We start from the raw sequence: 24772 nt of genomic DNA, 5'->3' as shown, positions 1-24772 counted from the left end.
ATGCGCGCGCCCCAGGCCCCGGGGACCGGCTTGCGTTCCCCGGAAACCATCGAGAACCGAGAGCCAGAGAGGCTCACGCGGGAGCCGGGAGGTGGGGGAAGGAGGGCCTCGGTCCGCGCCGGCCTCTACACGGGAGCCTCGTCCCTGGTGCTTGCCACGCGAAGCGTAACTCGGGAATCCGCTTCAAGACAGCTCCCACTCCTCGTGTCTAAGAGTAGCAGTGGGAGGCTGAGCTGTGAAAGAAGCGAGTGGGCCACGGGGGCAGAGAGCCCTCCGCGGGGCCGCCCTGACAGCGCGTCTATCCACGCACCTCAAGGCCAACTCGCATTGCTGGGGCTCCAAGGCGGCCACGGGGAGGTGAGTCGCCTGCTGCCCTGAGGCTCGGCTGTCTCTCGGGTCTCGGGCTGGGCGTCCCTCACGCACGCCGCGTCGCCGTGGAGATGGGGGCGGGGCCGGCGCGAGATCTGCGTCTTAAGGGGCGGGAAAGCGCGGAGGCTGGCGTAGGCCGCGCGGGCTTGAGGAGGCTGCACCGCGTCTGCCGGGGTTTCTCTGAAGCGTGAGGCGGGAGTGCTCGGCCTCTCCGGCCGGAGCCCAGCGACGAGCGCACGTCCCTCCGAGCCTGGCCGGTGACTGCCCTGTGGGAGCGTCCGTTTCCTCCTCCTCTAGAAGTGCAGGTGAGGCTACCTCCCCATGGGGCTGAGGTCCGAGAATGGAGGAGAGGTGGAAAGGGCGCGCAGGACGGCTCCCGGGGCCCACGTTCCTTGCCCGACGTCCTCCTGCGCGTCTGGGGCGCCGCAGGCGGGTGCTGGTGCCGCGTCAGTGCAAGGCTCGTTAGCGTGCGCGTATCCGAATTCGGGGTTTCTGGATCCCTGCTGCGTGGCCGAGCGACGGGCGAGGGTTTTCAGACCGTAGGGGCCACACCTGAGCCCCGAGGGCTAATTGGGCAAACACCCGCAGCGGGAGATTAGTGCTCCGTTTTTATTTGATGGGAGGCCGTTCAGATTTATTGTTAATGTCTGGATTATAGTGAAGATTTGTTATTCGTTGACTGAATCGTGTTAGGGCCCTGAGTACCAGACCCAGCTGACCTACTTAGCTGGTGACCTGGGGCACTTCTTCTTTAAAATAAAGATGGTTACCACCTGTGGGGGTGGTTGTATTAAAGCAGGTAATTAATGAAAACTGTTTAGTACTGTGTCTGGCACAGAGTACCAGCTCCATGAATGCTATTTTGAATCTAATCTATACACTCTAGGTGGCATGGTACCCGCCTAAGTGCCATGGAAATATGAGACTTGGAGGTGTCATGGAAGGCTTCCTGGAAGAAGTAGTTGAAGCTTATTCTGCGACCTAGTATATAAATTTGGGTATTTTCTTGCTTTTCTTTAGTAAGATCATTCATTTCTCAGTTATTGTTAGGAGCTGCAGAATACTGTAGAAACTTCTTTAAGATACTTTTACATTTTTCGAATTCACATGTGTATTTAAAAATTAATATTAAAACCTTAAATTAGAAAATAGTCTCCAGGCTCTAATTCCAATTTCCATTCTGTTCCTCCTGATGTTATTTGTAAATTGGAAGTAAATAACCTTATAGGTGATATTTCTTGATTTGTTAGGTTTACACGTTAAGTGTTGACCATTCATGGGAAATGCACAGGTTTTCTTCCCTCATCTCACCAACGTGGTTATGTGGTAATTTGTTGTTAATAGTCAGTGTTTACATTATATAACAGATATTCACTGCTGAACCGAGTAGACTAACTGCAATTCTTCCTTTCTCTTACATCCCGTCATTTTTTTCTGAGAATTAATAATTGTCTTATTTTCTTATTTTCCTAGTGTTCCATGCACAGATCACTAATGTTTTTTTCTGAATGCTTCAGTATTTCTCATAGACCTGTCAGTAATTTTTTGCATACTCTCAAAACCATCAGTTCCATTTCTTTCCTGGAGACTTTCCTCCTCTGCTCTAATCTGTTCTGGTGGCTCTGTGCCTGCTGTTCCCAGTTCTAATCCAGAGACTTACTTTCACATCTGTCCTGGAATTTGTTTCTTTTTACTATTCTTTTGTTTTAGATTCACTGTTCCCAGATCCCTGTTTTTTTTTTTTTTTCCTTGATTTATTTCCTTGGTTTTTGGAGCACATTTTCCTGTACTACTACTACTTCTAGTACTTCCTCCTCTTCTTTTTTTAATAGCTTTATTGTGATATAATTCACATACCATACAGTTCACACATTTAAAGTGTTCAGTTGTTTTTAGTATATTCCCAGTTATCCAACCATCACCTTAATCAATTTTAGAACATTTTAATTACCCAAAAAAGAAACCCTTACCTATTAGTAAGTCACTTCACTGTTTCCCTTCAATCCTCCCAACTGTAGGCAACCACCATTTTACTTACAGACTCTATAGATTTTCCTGTTCTGAGCATTTCGTATAAATGGAATCATACAATACGTGGTCCTTTGTTATTGGCGTCTTTCACTTAGCATAATGTTTTCCAGGCTCATCCATGTTTTAGCATGTAACAGTACTGCATTTCTTTCTATGGCTGAGTAATATTCCATTGTATGGATATATCATATTTTGTTTATCCATCCTTTAGTTGGTGGGCATTTGGGCTTCTACTTTTTGGCTATTACGAATAATGCTGCTACGAATATTCATGTACAAGTTTTTGCATAGACATACGGTTTCAGTTCTCTTAGATATATACCAAGAGTGGGATTGCTGGATCAAATGGTAACTCTGTATTTGTCTTTTTAGTAACTGGCAGGTTGTTTTCCAAAGTGGCTGCACCATTTTACATTACTACCAGCAGTGTAGGAGGGTTTCAGTTTCTCTACATCTTCACCAATACTTATTATTATCCTTCTGTCTTTTTGATTATGCCCATTCTGATGGGTACCTCATTGTGATTTGATTTTTATTTCCCTGATGGCTAATGGTGTTGAGCATCTCAATGTTCTTATTGGCTGATTATATATCTTCTTTGAAGAAATATCTAGTCACATCCTTTATCCATTTTTAAATTTGGTTAATTGTCTTTATTATTGAGTTATAGGAATTTAAAAAATATAATCGAGATACAAGTTCCTTAGCAAATATGCAAATATTTTTCCCATTCATTGAGTTATCTTTTCACTTTCTTTTTTTTTCTTTTCACTTTCCTGATGATGTCCTTTGAAGCACGAATGTTGAATAAAAAAATTTATTTATTTAATTTTGGCTGCTCTGGGTCTTAGTTGCGGCACACGGATCTTTAGTTGTGGCACGTGGACTTCTTAGTTGTGGCATGCATGCGGGATCTAGTTCCCCGACCAGGGATCGAACCCCGGGCCTCCTGCATTGGGAGTGCAGTCTTACCCACTGGACCACCAAGGAAGTCCCACCAATGTTTAATTTTGATAATGTCCAGTTTTCCTGTATCTTCTCAATAAATGCATATCTAAAGCCTTTTCTCCTTGCATGTTGGAAAAAGTGTTTGATCTACCCTGACATTTGGCCTTGGTTCAGGACCTCTCATCTGAGGATTTACATCTTTCAGTTTTGAGACAATTCTTATTTCTTTGATAATTTCTTCCTCTTTCGTTCTCTCATATCTCTCTGGAATTCCTGCTAGTTATATATCTGATCCCCTGGATTGAGCCTTTGATTTTCTAACTTTATTTCCTTTTGTTATTTTCCCCCCTTTTCCTATTTCTGGGACATTTCTTCAACTTTATTAGCCACCTTCTAATGTTTTGATTCTCCTATATCTTTCTTGTTCTCTTTTTGTTTTCTTTTAAATAATATCCTTATTTTATTCTATGTGTATATAATATGTTCTCTTATCTCACTGAGGATATTAATCATAGGGTTTTCTTTTTTGTTGTTGGTGGTTTTTTCTTTTCTTTCCCATATTGTCTTTGTTTACTCCAGAATTTTAAAAAATTTTATTATGAAGAATTTCAACCGTGTATAGTATGTACCCATCACCCATTTTCAAAAATTAACTCATGACCTATCTTCTTTCATTTATATCTCTGCGACTGTATTATTTTTGCTTTGTTTTTTATTTTGAAATAATCTCAGTCTTCAGAGAAGTTGCAAAAATAATACAGAGAACCCCCATATACCTTTATTCACATTTATCACTTTTTAGCTTTTTTTTTTTTTAAATCATTTTCTCCATGATTGTCATAAGATGGGGGTTATCCAACTCTACAACTCCCTCCACATTTGTCTCTGGGCATTTTGTGTATGGATAAGCCCTCCTTTCTACCCCATTTATCTAACTATCTGTTCATCCCTTTATTGTCAGATTGGACTCATGGATTCCCATTTTGTTTAATGTGTTATAATTTATTACTGTCCTTAATTATTTTGGTGCTTAAATTTATCATATTTTATCTGTAAATTGTTCTCCATATTCGGTAAAAGACACAGTATCCTTTTAAAAGAACCAACACCACTATCACAGCAAAAAAAATGATAATTCTTTAATAACTCATTAAAACATTAAGTTCAAAAAAGTTAAAGTTTAAATTTCCCTCATTGTTTCATATTTTTTGTTTGACAGTTGTAGTTTGTTAAAATCAAGATCCAGAATCAAAGTCCATGCATTACATTTGGTTGATAAGCATCCTTTTTTTTTTTTTTTTTTGCGGTATGCGGGCCTCTCACTGTTGCGGAGCACAGTAGGCTCCAGACGTGCAGGCTCAGCGGCCATGGCTCACGGGCCCAGCCGCTCCGCGGCATGTGGGATCTTCCCGGACCGGGGCACGAACCCGCATCCCCTGCATTGGCAGGCGGACTCTCAACCACTGTGCCACCAGGGAAGCCTGATAAGCATCCTTTTAAAAATAATTTTTTAATTATAATTTTCTTAATTTTTATTTTTTTAAATTATTATTTTTTTGGCTGCATTGGGTCTTCGTTGCTGCACATGGGCTTTTCTGTTGTTGCAGCAAGAGGTGGCTTCTCTTGTTGTGGAGCATGGTCTTTAGGCACGTGGGCTCAGTAGTTGTGGCTCACGGGCTCTAGAGCGCAGGCTCAGTAGTTGTGGCTCGCAGGCTTAGTTGCTCCGCGGCATGTGGGATCTTCTTGGACCAGGGATTGAACCCGTGTCCCCTGCATTGGCAGGCAGATTCTTAACCACTGTGCCACCAGGGAAGTCCCAATAAGCATCTTAAGTCTCTTTTAATGTATAAGTTTTCCTATCTTTCCTTAGCAGTTTATTGAAAGAACTGAGTCGTTTGTCCTGTAAAGTTTCCTACATCATTGATTTTGCTGATTTTAAAGTCATTTTTATTTGTCCCTTGTATTTTTTGTAAGATGGTACTTAGTTCTAGATGACGCTTGATATTTAGTTTCAAGTTTTTGGCAGGAATACATCACAAGTAGTGGCGCTTCCTCAGGATTCCTTTGTTTTGGTTTCATTCTTTCTTTTTTTTTCTTTTTTTAAAAAAATTTTTGGCTGCACTGCGTGGCATGCGGGATCTTAGTTCCCCAACCAGGGATCAAACCCATTCCCCCTGCATTTGAAGCGGAGCGTCTTAACCAGTGAACCACCAGGGAAATCCCATATTTTGGTTTCATTCTTTTTTGTTGGAGGTCATTTCCAAATGTCTTGTGATTCTTGACTGTCTGTTCATACTTGAGTATCAGCAACTGAGAAATTAATCGGAAGCTTCCAGTGTCTGAGCCCGCTTGTCAGTTTGTGCGCTTTTCTCTAGGGGCAAGCCTGCCTTTTCATTGATGGAGGTGGGGCACAGATGTCTTTATTTCAAAGTCTGTTAAGTCTTATCTACTTTTTTTTTTTTTTTTTTTGCGGTACGCGGGCCTCTCACTATCGTGGCCTCTCCTGTTGCGGAGCACAGGCTCCAGTCGCGCAGCCTCAGCGGCCATGGCTCACGGGCTCAGCCGCTCCGCGGCATGTGGGATCCGGGGCATGAACCCGTGTCCCCTGCATCGGCAGGCGGACTCTCAACCACTGCGCCACCAGGGAAGCCCAAGTCTTATCTACTTTTGAGAAGACTCTTCCAGTCTTCTGATTGGGAGCCAAGAAGTGTAGCTGCCAGAATTCTGAATGGAGGCTGGGGGGAGGGAGCTGGATACCCTACCTAGCAGGGTTGGGGAAGAGACTAGGGGCCCTAAATGCTCACCAAATAGACTTACATTCAGTCGCCTCATTTGTGGCCTGTGGCTTCAGTTCTGAGCGCCTTTCCTTGTTCCTTCTAGTTCTGAGTGCTTCGGGAATTCTATTGGCCTGCTTCTCTTTGGTATCCCACTCTGTAGGTTTTCGCTTCTTCAAATCTGTTAGGCCAGTTAATTTTCTTCCTAGTTGTTGCAAAAATTTGTGGAAATCTTTCATTTCCTGTGATCTCTTCTCCCATCTCTTGGACCTTATGGTTTATACCCTTTTATCCTTTACTGTCATCTTAGGAGGTCAGTCTGTAGGTTTACCTTGGAGTCCACACCTAATGATTTTTGTTTTTCTTGGGCTGTCTTTTATATTTGGTTATCATTATGTATATTCCAACTCAGACATAAGTTCATATTCATACAAATCCTTACTGAGATCAAACTTATGTCCTGATCTTTCCAGTATTTATGTATCTCACCTGATAGTTTCCAGACAGTGTTTTAGGTCCTGAAAATACAGTAATGAGGAGATCAGATACGGCTCCTGTTTTCATGGAATTTATATTCTTTATTAAAAATTAAAAAAAAAATTTTTTTTGCGTTGGGTCTTCGTTGCTGTGCGTGGGGTTTCTCTAGTTGCAGCGAGCAGGGACTATGTTGTGGTGCACGGGCTTCTCATTGCAGTGGCTTGTCTGTTGTGGGGCATGGGCTATAGGCGCATGGGCTTCAGTAGTTGTGGCATGTGGGCTCAGTAGTTGTGGCTCGCGGGCTCTAGGGCACAGGCTCGGTAGTTGTGGCACATGGGCTTAGTTGCTCTGCAGCATGTGGTATCTTCCCGGACCAGGGCTCGAACCCGTGTCCCCTGCATTGGCAGGCGGATTCTTAACCACTGTGTCAACAGGGAAGTCCCTGGAATTTATATCCTAATAGGGAAGGCAGATATGTAAAGTAATTAGAATGTTGGCACAGAGTGTCAAAGGAGTCTTTGACTGCAGAAAACATTCCATAGCATCATTATTAAACCTAAGGCAGTGACCCATTTATTATAGCAGTATTTCACACCAAAAAAAATCTCTATTTGAATCATCTTTCAGTTTAATTTATTTACAGAAATAGTTACTAATTGTGACTTTTGTTACTTGGAATGTAGTACCAGAAAGACTAGGACATAGGTTTGAGCTCAATAAGGACTATTCATTTTGTATGGATAAACTCTCTTTTCTGGCTGATTTCTTATCTGATTGTCATTGAAATATGTGACCTTGATTATAAAGGGTAATTTCATTCTTTTAGAATTAATGTCTCATGAATGCATCACAGTTACTCAACATGGGACGTGTCCACCCTGTTTGTTAGCTTTCCTCCACCACATACTTAAATTTTCCTCCTTTGTTTTACTACTTAATGTTAGTTTCCAAAGGCTGCTGTAACAAAACCCACAACCTGGGAGGCTTAAAACAACAAATTTATTATCTGATAGTTCTGGAGGCTGGAAATCTGGAATCAAGATGTAGGCAGGGCCATCCTCTTTCTGAATGCTCTGGGGAAGGATCTGTTCTGTGCCTTTCTCTAGCTTCTGGTGTTGCCAACAGTCCTTGGTGTTCCTTGGCTTGTAGACCCATTACTCCAGTTTCAGCTTTCATCATAATATGCTGTTCTCCTTGTGTGTCTGTGTCTTCACATGGCATTCTCCTCTCTGTGTGTATCTGTCACTCTGTCTCTTCTCCTCTTTTTATAAAAACGCCAATCATTATTGGATTAAGGTCCACCCTATTCCAGTAAGACCTCATCCTAACTTATATATAATTACATCTGCAAAGGCTGTTTCCAAACAAGGTCACATTCATAGGTACTAGGGGTTAGGACTTCAATATATCTTTCTGGGGGGCACAATTCAACCTACAACATTGCTATTCTTTGTACTAAGAAATAAATAAAAACTATGTTATTTATTAAGTTCATAATGAATATTATTGGTAGACTTTATCACTAAATGAAAATGAAAACTGTACACTGATCAAAAACTGCCTGAAGATTCTTATAGATAACATTTACAACCATAAATATTAATCTTGGAGTGGGGGGGAATAGGAAATCTTGGCCTCTCCTGGTGTTCTTATGAAGGGAAGTTGAAGGTCTTGGAGCATCACCTGAACAGGATGGGTGAGTCAGTCATAACCTTTTTAGTATGGCTCACTCTCCTCTCAGTTTTGTTTCTTAGAAAATAACTTTTAAAAATGCAATGAAAAATTTTGTTTTTAAATCAGCGACTTCCCAGGAATTCCTTGGAGGTCCAGTGGATAGGACTCCCACGCTTCCACTGCTGAGGGCAAGGGTTCCATCTCTGGTCGGGGAACCAAGATCCTGCAAGCCACTCAGTGAGGCCCAGAAAAAAAAAAAATCAGTGACTTCCCATGTTCATCTATTGTTGAATTAAGAAGGAGGTGCAGGAGACTAGAAGCTGATGTGTAGCTGTTGAGGAATGTGGCTCCTTAGAGGCTTCAGGTAAATTACTCTCATTCTACTTTTTCTTATAGTTAGAAGAGGAAGATAAAAGACTTTTTGATTCATGAAGAATCTGCTCACTGAGAAGTGTGTATCAAGCCACTGGTTGAATTTTCATCAAAAAGGGATTAAGCGGAGAATGGAGAGGAAGGTTGATTCCAGGTGAGTGATGGGACTTGACAAAAAAGATAACTGAAACTATGGCCCATATAAAAGCCTGTAAATATTTTGTGTGTGAAAATAATAAATTTTTTAAAAGTAGTTTTTTCCTAAATCATGGGTAGTGAGATAGGAATTTTGGGTAACAGTTTTTTGTTGGTATTTTGGGTTTCTTATCTAGAGTATAGCGTATAATGCACATTTCATACTTTATGTTACAGTCAAAATCCATTTTGAGTGTGTGGAGATATCTGTCATTGAAATTTTGACTTTGAGCTGAAATAAGGATGATTTTCCCGAGAAGTTATAACATCGAGGCTAGCTAGTATATCTTTCTCCTACTTTTGATTATGATTGCTTTCAGCCTGCTTTGAGGTTCTTTTGATTCCAAATAGGAGACTCCCAACTATGGCTCGCCTAGGAAAAAGGAGGGAGTTTACAAGAAGGAGACTGCAGTTTACTAACAAACCTCAGACTCACAGTGGCGGGCCTGTGACTTGCAGCTGGCCCTTCATGAGTATCCCGCCCCCTAAGAGGGATTGGTTCAGGGATGTGCATGTGACTGCATGGGGCCAATCAGAAGTTCTCCTCTAAGGCCGAGACAGGCATTAGAGAGAGAGAGAGAGAGAAACCTACCTAATGGGTTGCTGTAACAGCTGTTTCAGTCTCCACCCTGCATAGGCAATAGGGGACCCTATACTGTAGGAGTTACGCAGGTCAGCACACTGAGAGAAGCAGGAAGAGCTAACAATTTGAGACACCGGTTCTAGTCCTTGAGTCTCTGGTTCAGAATTCTTCTGAAGTACGTGAGCTAGGGAATTACCTCTTTGTGCTGGCTGTCTTCAATATAACCATCCACAGATCTAATCTCCACTCGTGTATCCAGTGCTTCCCATTGGATTTGGCCAAAGAGGTGCTCTGTCAGGAGATAGTGAGGAGGGAGAGAGGAGAGTGAGGCCAGACTATTTATCCCCTTGGCTCCCTCCTTGCAAGATGCCTTGGGTTGGCTGTGTCCCTCTGCTGAAGCCCACAGTACCTCATAAGGTAGCAGACTTTGTATGACTCTCCTGGATTCTAGTGATTATTCTCTCTTTTATCCCTTTGGGCCTAGAGGTGGTACCGCCTTCGCTTTCATCAGCTTGAGGTTCCTGCACTTTCCCTAGTGGTTCGTCTACACCCATACCTTTGTTAATATGCCATCCTCAAATTATCCTGTGTTTAGTATGTCATCTGTTTTCTTTTGGGACCCTTGAGAGTTTTTATCATGACTGGTGTTGGGTTTTGTCAAATATTTATTTGGCATCTACTGAAATGATCATATGGTTTTTGTCCTTTTTTCTACTAGTAAGGTGTATTACATTAATCGATTTTCAGATGTTAAACTAGCTTTGTATTCCTAAGATAAATCCAACTTGGTCATAGTATTTGTTATATGGTTTTTGTATGTTGGATTTGGTTTGCTAATATTTTTTGATCATTTCTGTGTTTATAGCCACAAGGGATATTGGTCTATATTTTGTGTGTGTGTCATATTTTTGTCTGCTTTTGGCATCTGGGTGTGATACTGGCCTAAAAGAATGATTCTAGAAGTGTTCTGACCACTTTTGTTTCTGGAAGAGTTTATAGAGTACTGGTATCATTTAATTAATTAATTAATTTTTTTTTAAACATCTTTATTGGGGTATAATTGCTTTACAATGGTGTGTTAGTTTCTGCTTTATAACAAAGTGAATCAGTTATACATATACATATGTTCCCATATCTCTTCCCTCTTGCGTCTCCCTCCCTCCCACAGATTCTTAACCACTGCGCCACCAGGGAAGTCCCCATCATTTATTTTTTAAATGTCCGATAGAACTCATCAATTAAGCTATCAAGATCTGGACTTTTGTTTTTAGGAAAATTTATAGTTACTAATTCAATTCTTGTTATAGATCTATTCAGAGTTTCTATTTATTCTCTAGTCAGTTTTTGTGATTTGTGTTTTTCTGGGAATGTGTTCATTTTCTCTAAGTTGTCTAATTTGTTGGCATAAAGTTCATAGTATTCCTTTATAATTCTTTTAATTTATGAAGGGTCAATGATAATGTCCTTTCTTTCATTCCTACTTTTGGTGATCTGTGTCTTTTCTCTCTTTTTTCTTGGTTTTAGCTAAAAGGTTATCAATTTTGCTGAAGGGCTCCTGTTGTTATACTAGCAGCAGCTAATTTGAGTTGGGTTCCTATTGCTTGAAACCTAGGATCCTAACTAACATATAGAAGTTTTTTATAGAATCGACTAGGTCTTGGACAAGGTGGAAGCCAGGTAGCTGGAGAGACCTATTCAGCAGTGTTTGGACCCTTCCTCCTGAGCAGTGCAATCTTTGTGCTTCACCCCCCACCTCCTGTTCAGACTGTGTCTCAGCTCAAAATTCAGTCCTGGGAGAATTAATCTGGTTCATCCAGCGTGAGTCAAATTTCTTCTGCTGCTCTAATCAAGTGGGACATGGAGCTCCCAGCACAGCTGCTGAGGTCCTACCCCTGCTGATCCCACAGAAGAGGGATCCATCCTTGAAAGCTGAATCAACACCCTGACAGTGTTTACCAACGATCCACAGAGTACTCGTCAGGCCTGCCTTACTTCATCTTCTGAAGCAAATTAACCATGGCTTTAAAATGAAGCTCTGTTTCCTCAGATACTCTGCGGCTTTAGGTTGGGGAGCCTTGAGAAGGGAATGAATTCCCTAAGTATTCTGCTGTAAAGCAATCTGAGATCCCCTGTTGTGAGTCCTATAGGACTCCTTGGAGTTCCTTGACTCTCTGTGAACTTTCCTTCTACACTGCATGTGCCGAGTATTCCCATCCAACTCTTTCCAGTTCCCTACTCCCAGCTAATTTCTACTCGTATTTTCCAAACTCAACTCTAATATGATCTCCAGGAAGCCTCTTCTGACTGCCCTATTCCCACCCAGTGTGTACGTTCCCATAACACCCTAAATTTACCTTTTTCTTAGCATTTAACGATTGGTATTCTCATTGTCATCTCAATACACCATAAGCTCTTGAGAAACTGTCTTTTATAGATATTGGGTGTGTGTCAGTGTCCTATGCTTGCTGAAAGCTATCAATGTCTTATTTTCTCATTGTAAGACATGAGAAACACATTGAATACATATTTGTCTTCGTAGCCCCTGGCCTTGCTATGTTGCTGGGCGTATAGTAGGTCCTTGATATTGATTGAATAAACAAACATTACAGGATACACCTGCCAAGTAAACAGTTAAATGAATTGGTCAGTGCATGCCTTCCCCTTGGCACTTCTTTGTTTTTCTAATTTTTCTTAATTTTTCAAAAATTGAAGTATAGTTGATTTACAATATTGTGTTAGTTTCAGGTGTACAGCAAAGTGATTCAGTCATACATATATATATCTATTTCAGATTCTTTTCCATTGTAGGATATTACAAGACATTAAATGTAGTTCCCTGTGCTATACAGCAGGTCCTTGTTGTTTATTTTATATATAGTAGTGTGTATCTGTTAAACTCCTAATTTATCCCTCCCCCCCTTTCACTTGGTAACTGTAAGTTTTCTATATCTGTGAGTCTGTCTCTGTTTTGTAAGTTCATTTGTATCATTTTTTAGGTTCCATATATGTGTATTACATGAAATTTGTCTTTGTCTGACTTACTTCACTTCATGTGATAATCTCTAGGTCCATCCATGTTGCCGCAGATGGCATTATTTCATTCTTTTTTATGGCTGAGTAATACTCCATTGTGTATATGGAATATACACATCTTGTCTATCCATTCGTCTGTCGATGGACATTTAGGTAGCTTCCATGTCTTCACTATTGTAAACAGTGCTGCTGTGAACATTGGGGTACATGTATCTTTTCGAATTAGTTTTTTTAATTTATTTATTTTGGCTGTGCTGGGACACGGCACGTGGGATCTTAGTTGCGGCATGCGAACTCTTAGTTGAAGCGTGCATGCAGGATCTAGTTTTCTGACCAGGGATCGAACCTGGGCCCCCTGCATCGGGAGCGTGGAGTCTTACCCACTGGACCACCAAGGGAAGTCCCTCAAATTAGAGTTATCGTCTTTCCCCCTTGTCACTTTTGGATGAACATTTTCAAATTCTTTCTCCTCACTTCCATTTTTCTGTATTTCTTGGCTAATCAGTCCTCCCATTGACATTAAAAAAAAAAAATTGAATTCCTATGTTTTTATTCTCCTCCCCCATTCTTCATGATTTTTGGATTCTGATATTGTTTTTGAAGTGCCTTCTGTTTCATATTTCTTTCCATCATTCTGCCTTTCCTCTGTTCCATAATTTAACAATTTTTTAAATATTTATATATTTTTATTTTATTTTATTTTTGGCTGCATTGGGTCCTCATTGCTGCACACGGACTTTCTCTAGTTGCGGCGAGTGGGGGCTACTCTTTGTTGAGGTGTGCGGGCTTCTCGTTGTGGTGGCTTCTCTTGTTGTGGAGCACGGGCTCTAGGCATGCAGGCTTCAGTAGTTGTGGCACGCGGGCTTAGTAGTTATGGCTCACGGGCTCTAGAGCGCAGGCTCAGTAGTTGTGGCGCACGGGCTTAGTTGCCCCGCGGCGTGTGGGATCTTCCCGAACCAGGGCTCTAACCTGTGTCCCCTGCATTGGCAGGCGGATTCTTAACCACTGTGCCACCAGGGAAGACCAATTTAACAAATTTTATATGCCTACCTACTATGAGTGCCTGGCAATACATTAGGGGCTCAGTATATATTAGCAGATAAAAATGGTCCCTATCATCATGAGGTTTTCCGATGGGGAACAGGCACATATGTACATAGACAAATCTGTGGTTTCAGTTTGTGATCTCTTCCTTTAGGTGTTAAAATAACTTAGATTTCTGGAGCCACCTGACTTACACCAATGTTGGTATCTTTATGGTCTTTAAATTTCCAGAGCTGTAAAGAGTTCATCTGCTGCCTGATTCAGTAGCTGGTGAGAAGGAGCTCAGAGTCTGATGAAAGGAGAGAGCAGTGGGCAGGGACTTTTAGGCATGGGCTTCCCAGTCTGACTACCTATTTGATTATGTAACAGGGCTTCAAGAGGGCACTGTCCCCGCACACCTTCCCTCAATTTGCTGTTTCATAGGCTCTTAACTTTTTAGAGCCTCTTTCATTTTTATTTTAAAATGAGTGGGATGAAAGTCTTATTTTTAAAATTTTTGTTAGTTTTATTTTGAAATAATTTCAAATTTAGAGAAAAGTTGCAAGAATAGGACAAAGAACCTTTCTTCTCCCAGATTCTCTTGTTGTTAACATTTTACCACATTCGTCTGTCTGCCTGTTTGTTTCTCTCTCTCTCTCTCTGTCTGTCTCAGCATTTTCATTTCATTTGTGGACATGTGCAGAGGGGCAAAACATTTTACTCACTGATGCACATGCTCCCAGCTGAGGTCAAACAAGGCAGTGTTCTGCCTTTTTGTTTCAGCTCATACTTTAAGCAAGGGTCCTTTTCCCAGTCTGTGTAGTCCCACGTTTTCACAGTTTTGTGCTTTTTGTTGACAGTTTTGCTGTTTAAAGTGGCCCCCAAACGTAGTGCTGAAGTTCTGTCTAGTGTTCTTAAGTGCAGGAACGCTGTGATGTACCTTATGAAGAAAGTGTATGTTAGGTGAGCTTTGTTCAGGCATGAGTTATAGGGCTGTTGGCTGTGAGTTCAATTTAATGATTCACTATATGTATTAAATAAGGTGTCTTTAAACAGAAGTACACATAAAACAAGGTTCTGTTTGTTTGGTTTTTTTCCCAGTACGCGGGCCTCTCACTGTTGTGGCCTCTTCCATTGAGGAGCACAGGCTCCGGATGCGCAGGCTCAGTGGCCAAGGCTCACGGGCCTAGCCTCTCCGCGGCATGTGGGACCTTCCCGGACCAGGGCATGAACCCGTGTCCCCTGCATCGGCAGGCGGACTCTCAACCACTGCGCCACCAAGGAAGCCCACAAGGTTCTGTATTGATTAGTTGATGAGAATGTTTTTGAAGGCTGGCAGGAACCTAACCATGTATTTTCCCTTAGGGACAATGGTTCAGTATATTCACTAACTCAGTGTTTATGGACTTTATAGACCTTATCGCAAATAACGAGAATCAAATATCTATATTTCCCCCCTCCCCTGGACCACTTGAGAGTAAGTTGAAGCCAGTTGTTCCAAAAATGTTATTTATAGCAAAAAGAAAACAAAATGTAAGAAAAACTTCCCTTTTTGTTCATTTTGTACTTTTAGTCCCCTTTAATTTGGAAATATTTCTCAGTATTTCCTTATCTTCCATGACCTAAGCATTTTGAAGAGTTCAGATCACTTACCTTTTATGCATATTTCTCAATTTGGGTTTGTTCAGTGTTTCTTCATGATTGAACTCAGGTTGTGCATTTTTGGCAGGAATTTTGCAGAAGTGATGCTGTGTTCTCAGTGCATCAATACCAGGATATTTGGTCCTATTACCATTGATGTTAGCTTTTTTTTTTTTAATTTATTTTTGGCTGCGTTGGGTCTTCGTCGCTGTGCGTGGGCTTTCTCTAGTTGTGGCGAGCAGGGGCTGCTCTTTTTTTGTTTATTATTTATTTTTGGCTGTGTTGGGTCTTCGTTGCTGTGTGCGGGCTTTCTCTAATTGCGGCGAGCGGGGCCTACCCTTTGTTGTGGTGTGCCGGCTTCTCATTGCAGTGGCTTCTCTTGTTGCGGAGCATGTGCTTTAGGCACACGGGCTTCAGTAGTTGTGGCTCGCAGGCTCAGTAGTTGTGGCGCACAGGCTTAGTGGCTCAGCAGCATGTGGTATCTTCCCGGACCAGAGCTCGAACCCATGTCCCCTGCACTGGCAGGCGGATTCTTAACCACTGCGCCACCAGGGAAGCCTGATGTTCACTTTTATCACTTGGTTAAGATGATGTCTGCCAGGTTTCTCCACTATAAAGAAATGAATAAGTATCTTGTGGCAAGATATTTTGAAATTACATTAATAGCCTGTTTCTCATCAAACTAGCACCCACTTGTTTTTACATCCGTTGATGATTCTTGTCTGAATCAGTTGCTACTGTGATGGTTCCTAAAAGTTTATTAATTGCATTCTACTGCAAAGTAGAGCTTTCCATTCTCCCTAATGTATTTATTTACTTATATCAGTATTTTGTGGATTCGTATTTTATTTCGTATTTTATTTGGTGGGTTTTAATCTATTACTGCCGAAATTGTCCCAGATTTGGCCAGTGGGAGCCCTTTCAAGCTGGCTCCTGTGTCCTTTTCACACGCCCTTGTCATTCTTTGATCATTTCTTTACTTTTTGACCCATTAAGATAGTCCAGACTCATCTTGTATTTTCCTTGTCTCAGACCTAAAAGTCAGCTATATTTCCAAGGACTGCTGCTTCCTCTTAGTTGGCAATGGTATTTTATTTTATTTGGTTTTGTTTTATTTTATTTTTTTTAGAGACGGCTTTCCTAGGGCCCATTACTTGGAATACTAGTTGGCAGTGGTATTTTAGAAACAATATTTGAGCTATCGGTTTGCTTATTGCTGATGGGATGTTGTTGCCTCTAGGTATTTCCTGCAGGGAGATCTCTGACATACATTTTTTAAAAATCTTGTGTTCATACCAATAAGATCTCTTAATGTTTCTGGAATGGGATTAAAAGTCATAAGTTTAGTGTTTAGTAAAAGTGTGTAGTTGTGTATTGTTACAGTTGTCACAATCTGAAAATCATTCCTAGTTTTTTATGTAAAGGAATCTGTTTCCAATTTGTAAATGATTCCCGTTAAATGACACATTGAAAAAGAGTGTGTTAGGACTCCAAGGTACCCTCCAGCTCTATAGCTCCTGCTTAGAGCTGAGCCAGCAGTACCCACCTCCAGATAGGGTGGGTATTTCTGTCAGAGATTGGGCTGCTTATTGTCCTTGAAGGGGAGTTATTATCATTCCGTCTCAATGAGCTTATCTGTTTAATTTCACTTGTATGTTAAAAAGTATTTGCGTCACATGCAGAGATAATTTGATTCTCTCCTTTCTCCCTTACTCCTCAAATTTAAGGTCTTCAAGGGATGGTGCAGTTAAGAAACCTTATTCTCCAAAGATAATGTCCAAAAAGAAGTCTTCTGCCTCTTCTGGGATCTGGAGTGAGATACCTAGGGCCAGGCATCCTGTACAGTATCATCCCTCATATGCCTGGACCCGAAGGGGCCGGCTAAGAGAACTGCGCATCAGGTGAGCTTGCGAGGGCTCCCCTCCCCTGTCTCAGTGACTTTTCCATTGTCCTCCCTTGTTGGTTAAAATGAGGGGATGATTCTTATTCTCTTATCTCAGTTAATTGGAGACCTTGCTGACTGTTCTTCATGGCAGAATGTTCAAAATATTTAGGAATCTGCTGATGTAAGATCTGTCATTGAGTGTTTTCATTCATGGTCTCCAGTTGTGCCCCACAATGTATAAGCTATAAAGAGTCTTCCAGAAGAAGTCTAAGCATAGTCCAAGAAAATGATCATTTTCTGCTACTCTTGATTAGGTCTTTGAAAGGTATCCTTTTACTCATTCAACAAAAATTTATCAGGTGCCTACCCAGCCAGGTGTTATGCTAGATGCTGAGCGTACAAGGTGAATAAGACATTCCTGGTCCAAGACCTCATGAAAGCGTAAAATCAGGTAGACTTGGCAGACTGTTAAACAAGCCACAACAGCGAAGTGTGGTAAGTGCTGTGAGAAGGGAGGATGTGGTGCCATAGGCCACCTGGCAAGAACAGCCATGCCAGCGTAGCCAGCAGTGACTTCCTGGAGGAGGCGGAGTTTAGCCAAGTCCTGAAGGATAATGTAAGAAAGCCAGGTAAAGGGCAGGAGGAAGAGCATTCCAAGCTGAACCTGGAGATCAACTGGCCAAGACAAGCCAACTTTTTCTGTGTGTTCCAGGCACTGTGCTAGCTGGGGATACTGTGAGCCATGGTCCCTGCTCTCAGGGGCTCACAGTGCAGAGGGAACAACAGGCACCCTGCGAGCCGCTTCCTGGGATTTGGTGTCATAATGTTACACTAGGGGTTGGAGCCGGGGTCTGAGAATACCAAGCTACTTGCTCTGTTTGGTTGGGGAAGGTCCAGGAAGGCTTCATGTAGGAGTGAGCATTGAAGATGAGCCTTGGTGGGTAAGTGGGCATTTGCCAGGTGTTTTAGACAGGAAGAATAATACTAGCAAAAGCACTAGCATGTACTTCCTTTCCCTCATCTCTGAAATCTTCATCAACAAAATACTTTATATTGAAAGTTTTGTTGTTTTTTTTTTTTCTTTTTTTGCTGTACGCGGGCCTCTCACTGTTGTGGCCTCTCCTGTTGCGGAGCACAGGCTCTGGACGCGCAGGCCTAGCGGCCATGGCTCACGGGCGAGGCCGCTCCGCGGCATGTGGGATCTTCCCGGACCGGGGCACGAACCCGTGTCCCCTGCATCGGCAGGCAGACTCTCAACCACTGTGCCACCAGGGAAGCCCTGAAAGTATTTTTTAAAAATAATCTGCTTTATGTTAGCTTTACAAATCTGTCCCATCCTGTGCTCTGTTTGATGCAATATTATCTATATATGATTCACCTTTTGACTCATACTAGTATCCCACTTCCTGGGACCTTAAAGTTTCCGTCTCCTTTACAGAAAATTGATGATATAAACTAAATGCAGTTTTAAAATGTGTATGTCATTTCTTTCAGATGCATGGCCAGAAAGTTCTTGTATTTGTGGATTCGAATGACTTTCGGAAGAGTATTTCCCTCTAAAGCCAGGTAGTATTAGTTCAGAACACTGGACTTCTGTTGAGTTCATTCTAGGATTTTGTTTTGTATTAAGCCCATATATAACCTTTACTATGGCATGTGTTGCATTCCTTCCCTGCTCCTCCCCAGCCTCCAGGAGGTATATCATATAATGGTAACTTAACACATATTAGTTTGAATGAATGTTTGCCCAGGAGAAGTAAATGAGCTCTTTCAGGTCCCTGGCGAGACTGGCAGATTGACTTGGTCTAGGGCAGAACCTGGGGAAAAAGTTGGCATTGGCAAGAGGAGTGAAACTGAGTCAAGTGTAAGTCCCTCTGCCCGGTAGCTTCACTTTTTCTAGGCTACCACCTGCTGCTGTGGGTTTTGGTTAACATTGCTTTAGCTGCAGCGCCCTAAGTGGATCGCAAGGGGTCAGGGACACTGTGCAGGAAGCCAGAGGGATGGAGAGAAAGAAGGGGCAGTGTAATGTTTCAGAGAACTGACAGCCATTGAAAATGTAAGTGTTTTTTAAAAACTGAAATGTTATGGGTTCTCACCCTTCACTTCTCCACTTACTATACCCTTTCCTGTTTCATTTTTCTGACATTATGGCTTTCCTGATCTGGAACATCAAGGTCTCTTGATTCAAGGTTTCTCAAGCAAATTTGGCCTGTGTGTGTTCTCTGAAATTTTTTCTTGGTATACCTTGTGGAGGGCCTTGCTCTTCCCATCTTTTTCGTGTGTCTTTACCAGTGAGGCTCCCAATGTGGCCACAGCCCATCGCAGCTGCAGGGATGAGGCATAGTCTACCTCTGCTTTTCCTTCTTTCCCTGGACCTTGGCCCTGCCCTTCTTTACTGCCTTGGTAGCTCTTCGTGCCTTCAATAATTTTTTTTTTGTCTTTTCTTGTTCTCAGTGGGAGAACTGATCGGAGTAACATAGTTTGCCATTATCGGAAGACTCTTGTTTTTCTTTTTTTTACTCAGTTGAGTATTTTATTTAGCTTCCTCCCTGTTAGCTTAGAAATTATATACTCTTCTATCCTTCTTTTACTGACTGCCGTAACAAATATAATGTGTTTGTTTAACTTACTGGGGTCTAATATTAATTGTTTCTTTTTGCCCTCTTCCCAAACAAGGCAGGGTCCTTCGAACACTTTAACTCTCCTGTCGCTGTCCCCACTTATATGCCCTTATTGTAAGGTATTTTAATTGTTTATTTTTTTTAATTAAATTAAAAATTTTTTTTTTTGGCTGGGCCATGCAGGTTTTTTTTGGCCTGATCCCAACCAGGGATCGAATCCAGGCCACAGCAGTGAAAGCGCCGAATCTTAACCACTGGACTGCCAGGGAATTCCCTTAATTCAGTTTATATTTTAAAATCTGCAGAACGTTATTACTCTCATTTTACACAGCCAGTATTCATTTATATTTATTCATGTGTTTACACTTCTTGTTCTTTGTTTCTTCCTGTATCTCCAGGTTTCCATCTGTGATGATTTTCTTTCTATCATTTAAATGTTCCTGAACATTTCCTTTACAGTAGGTCTGCTTGTGATGAATCCTCTCAGATTTTGTCTAAAATTGTTTTTATTTCGCTTTCAGTTTTGAAAGATATTTCACTGGGTATACTAGGCTACATTGCCAGTTTTTTCCCCCAGCATTTTGAAGATATTCCATTGTTCTATGACTTCCATTTGTAAGATGTTGATCTAATTGTTGCTCTTTTGAAGACTTATTATTCAAAGATTTAATATGGTATGCCTGGGTGTGGGTTTATTTTCTTAACGTCTTAGCTCATTTTGAGATAGGTTACAGGGTTTTCTTGGGTTTTGTTTTTATTTTCCTGTTTTGTGGGCACATCTTTCTGGCATAATTTTTTTGTCCATAGGCCTGTTATTCTGCTCCTTTTCTTTCTTTCTTTCTTTTTTTTTTTTTTTTTTTTTGTGGTACGCGGGCCTCTCACTGTTGTGGCCTCTTCCACTTCAGAGCACAGGCTCCGGACGCGCAGGCTCAGCGGCCATGGCTCATGGGCCCAGCCGCTCCGCGGCATGTGGGATCCGGGGCATGAACCCGCGTCCCCTGCATCGGCAGGCAGACTCTCAACCACTGCGCCACCAGGGAAGCCCTACAGTAACTTTGTATAGGATTTTACTTCATTTACTTTTCTGTTGCTCACTTTTATATGATATTAATTTTTCTGAACTTTTAGAGTGAAGTGAGGTTTAGTTAAGCTTTCCTAATTTCACAGAGCTCCCTCTTCTGTCTCTGTCGTGGTGTTTACAGATGCGGCGGCTTGCTCTATGGGGTATCCTGGCTTGTTCCCCTACCACGCTTGGTCTGATCCTCCTTGTCCTTCTTGTCCTTGTCCTCCTTGTCCTCCTGTCTCCTTGTCCTTCTCCTGCTCGGTTTCTATTCTGCTCCCAGCAGTTCCTCCTCAGTATGAAGCCCTGTCTGTTTTTGAGGTCAGGTCCGTTTTGAGACTGTTGGGGCCAGACTGCTCCAGCAGCTTCAGCTCTTACATGAGCCCTGGTTTTGGAGAGAACAAAACTCCTCTCAGTTTCAGCTTCTGGTCTCAAGTTGGGCCTCTGCACTTTCCAGTGACTACTTATTGACTGATTCAGGTTCTCCTGTTCTCAGGTTCCTCAGATACCACCTTCATCGCTCCTTCTTTCTTCTGTACAAATGTTAATACCGTGGTGGTCTTTTGACTCTGAGTGATTTGTCCTCACCTGCTTGCATTTTGGGGTTGTAGGGCTACCTTATCACCTAGTTTTGTTGTAATAGATACATGAGTTTTTGGTTTTGCTACATGGTTGCTCTGTGTGTTTTGTAGGGATTCAGAGACTGAAAAACTATGTTGCCACCTTCACTCTCTTCCCCAAATCCTTTTCCTGCTTGATTTTGTTAAACTCATATTTGACTCATATTTAACTGGAAACCTCTTTTCAAATAATATCTATTTATATTCCAAGTACTCGGGAAATGCTGATTATGTTAGAAATGCATTTGACTCAAAGTAAGAGAAATTCTGACGATGGCTTAAACAAATCGGGATTTGCTTTTTCTCACAGTTTGCAGGCTGGTATTGGTTCAGCTGTTTAGTGATGTCATCAGAGACTCAGGCTTTTAGATCCTTTCCAGTTTACCATCCTTAGTATACTGGCCCTTTGTCCTTAGAGATGACACTGTATAGTTGCAAGATGACTGTTCTAGCTTTACACAGGAAGGGGGAGGAAGGGTGGTGTCAGCTGGACCTGTCTCTATCAGGAAGGCAAAACTTTCCTAGAAACCCTCAGCTGCTTCTGCCTCATTGGCCAGAGCTATGTCACTGGCCATCTTTAGCTTCTGAAGAGGCTGGGAGAGAAACCTTTCCAGCCTTCCTAGTGGATGCTGGTGAGGAAGCAGAGGCTTGGCGGTGGGTGTCGGGTATCTACGACTGATGTCTGCCTCACTGTTAGAGCATTCACATTGTACTCTTTTTCCTTTCTTTGCTCTTGAATGGTGGCAGGAAAGAATACTGGACTGGATTTTAGGAGACCTGAATTTTGGTTCTTACCTAGACCCTAGATAATGGTTTGATCTGGGGTTAAGTTACGGCTCTAGGCCTCAGTTTCTCAAATTGTAAAATGAGAGAGTGAGAATATTTTTTCTCTAAGTAGCTACCAGAATTGTAATTCTGATACTATGTTTTCATTGACTTTGAAGTTTGTGATGGGGTGGTCAGTTTCAACTTGTAATCCCTTTTTAAATCAAGTGGGTTATTTGTTACTTTGGGTAAAGTTGGGCATAATAATCTTTGCTTTTTTTTTTTTTTTCTTTTTGGTCTTTTTCCATATTGAATTATTTATTTCTCACTTTTAGGAATGTTAGAGGGGAATGATATCATACCAGAAACTTCAGAATAATACCTTTATGTGCTTGGAGAATGTTTTAACTTCTATAAACTGGAGTTGTTTTATCATTAATAAATGGAACCAAAATGACCACTGAATTAATAGGGCAAAAATAATACATACAGTATGTGTCCATATGTAAGGCAGTCTTAAACAGGAAGTATCACCTCTTTTTCTGAAGAGAAGATCTGAACAAAATTACTTGGCTAATTTGGGAAGTAGATAAAACAGTCACGTCCATTTATAGTATTTAATTTATCAGTATTTTTCGTCATTCTTGGTTAAGGCTTTGCTTCCTATTTTCTTGAGAAAATAGAAGTAACAGAAGAGACCATCACTCAGTCTACTGACCGCCAGCATCTATTGCCATATGACCTGCTTTCCCAACTGTGGCATCTGTGGCAAAATCCTTTTGCGTTGCGTTCCCCTTGTGCCTACTCCAGGCCATCACACTAGCAGTTTTTTTTCTGTCTCTTCTGTATCAATTTTTCCCTCTTTACTGGATCATTTGTACCGGCATACAATGCTATTATTTTCCTATCCTGAAAGAAAAAAAGTCTCTTTGATGCTCCTTCTTTCTGCAGCTAGCTCTCCATCTCTTTGCTTCCCTCTACATTTCCTGGCCATCCCCAACCTCTCCAGCACCTCTTTTTGTAGTCTCAAGTCCATCCTACGAGGCTTTTGATTCCATCATGCCACCAAAATTGTTTTTGCTTTTGTAAGGTCACTACATTTGCTGAAATCAGTGGTGAATTCTTAAATTTCCTCTCACTTGACTTACCAAGAAGCATTAGACAGCCCATCATTCCCTTCTTCAAGGAGCCCTTTCTTCTCCCAGCGTCAAGGTTACCATTCTCTCTGTTTCCCTTCCACCTCTTTGTCCCCTCTAACTCTCTTTGGTTGGTTCCTCCTCATCTAAGTATCCCACCCCCAGTCCTTGCACTGCCTCTCTGTTTACCTCCCAACCATGTCAACCTCATCCCATGATTCCCAAAGGTACACACCCAGCCCAGACCTCTTCCTGGACTGCTACACGCGTGACATTCCACTCTGCGCCCAATAGACGTCACAGCTCAGTACGTTCATAACCAAAGTCTAGACCTTCCCCACAGACCTCCCTGATGAGTGTTCCTCTCTCCAGTAAAGGAAGCTCCCATCCTTCCAGGGACTCGGGTCAGAAACCTAGGAGTCATCCTTGGTATCTTATTCCCTCACTCCCCGATTGCAATGCCAAATGCCAAAATTACGTTGATTCAACCTTCAAAATAGATTCAGACTCCAAGCTCTTCTCAGTACCTCCAGTTGCTACCACCCTGGTCCGGGCCATCATGTCTCCCCTGAATGACTCCAGGAGCCTCCTCACTGGTCTCCTGCTCCGAGCCTTGTCCTTAGTCAGTCTCTTCACACAGGCGGTCTGAGTAATCCAGTCACGTCACTCTTCGGCTCAGACCTTGGGCAGCTTCCCATCCTGCTTACAGTAAAAGCCAGAGTCCTTACTGTGGCCTATAGACTAGTCTCCTTTTTGTTTTACCTATCTATGGATCTTTTCTTTTTCATTTCTGCCATCATAGTTTTAATTTCCAAGAGCTCTTTTTTGTTCTCTGAATAGTCCTTTTTTTAAAAAAAATAACATCCTGGAGGCTCATAATTTTTTTGAGGTTAATGTAATGATTTATTTCTAAGGTTTTTGACTGCTCTGTTTCTTCCAAGCTCCTTTTTCCTGTGTGCTTTTGTTCACTGTCTCATGTTGTAGTCTTTCCTCAAATGTCAAGAGATCCTTTTATTGTCTGCTCATATTTAAGAGTTAATATTAGAAGCTTATATACCCATTCAATGTATGTATAGGGACTTGTAAGCTGAGGGTTTCCCTTTAGGCTTTTGAGGCAGAGACCAGATAGTTTCATTGGGGGAACTCCATCTGTCAGTATCTGAAGTCCTTTTCCCTTAGATTGATCAGTTTTCCCCAGAGGAGAGGAGTCCTCCAAACTCCTTCTGGGGTAGAGTGGGGTGGAGGCGGGGGGCGGTGGTTATAAGCTTGGCGGCAAGCAGAGGAGAGGGAATGTGGATCTCACTGTTCAGTATGTAGACTCTCAGTTTAGGACTGTCTCCCGAGCTGTGCCTGGTGTTGGAGAGTCCAGTGCCCCTCAGGTTCAGCCTCTCCAGAGATAAGCCTGAGTCTGCCCAGGTGAATAATGGGATCCAAGGGCCTAACTGTTTCTTACTCACAGGCTTCCAAACAATCCTGTGTTTTCATTTCCACCCAGGGCTCCCCGCTTCCTGATACCTCTTGTTCCCATGCCTTTCTGGGGTTCATGCCACCAGCCCCTTGCCTCT

At 42.1% G+C, this 24772-nt stretch overlaps 2 protein-coding genes across 18 annotated transcripts in view; one reads left to right on the top strand and one right to left on the bottom strand.

Moving 5' to 3' along the window:
- The window catches only part of EIF4ENIF1 (eukaryotic translation initiation factor 4E nuclear import factor 1), a 46492-nt gene extending 46164 nt beyond the window's left edge, over positions 1–328 (bottom strand). Inside the window, exon 1 of the mRNA XM_060170601.1 lies at positions 311–328. Coding sequence (XP_060026584.1) covers positions 311–328 — 18 coding nt within the window. The remainder of the gene's footprint in view (positions 1–310) is intronic.
- SFI1 (SFI1 centrin binding protein) overlaps positions 106–24772 on the top strand; it is a 77509-nt gene continuing 52842 nt past the window's right edge. For 5 of the 17 annotated variants that reach the window (XM_060170589.1, XM_060170592.1, XM_060170590.1 and 2 more), the window contains exons 1-4: positions 493–674; positions 8670–8799; positions 16848–17021; positions 18500–18571. In XM_060170589.1, the coding sequence (XP_060026572.1) occupies positions 8702–8799; positions 16848–17021; positions 18500–18571 (344 nt within the window). In that variant the 5' untranslated portion in view covers positions 493–674; positions 8670–8701. Of the gene's footprint in view, positions 358–489; positions 675–8669; positions 8800–14580; positions 14774–16847; positions 17022–18499; positions 18572–18779; positions 18870–24772 lie in introns of those variants that run through there. The other 12 variants (XM_060170582.1, XM_060170588.1, XM_060170579.1 and 9 more) reach the window with 8 other exon arrangements.

This window comes from Lagenorhynchus albirostris, chromosome 14 (genome assembly GCF_949774975.1).
Source record: "Lagenorhynchus albirostris chromosome 14, mLagAlb1.1, whole genome shotgun sequence".
Taxonomy (NCBI): Eukaryota; Metazoa; Chordata; class Mammalia; order Artiodactyla; family Delphinidae; genus Lagenorhynchus; species Lagenorhynchus albirostris.
Note: the sequence above shows the minus strand (reverse complement) of the source record. Positions and strands in the feature narration are given on the sequence as shown.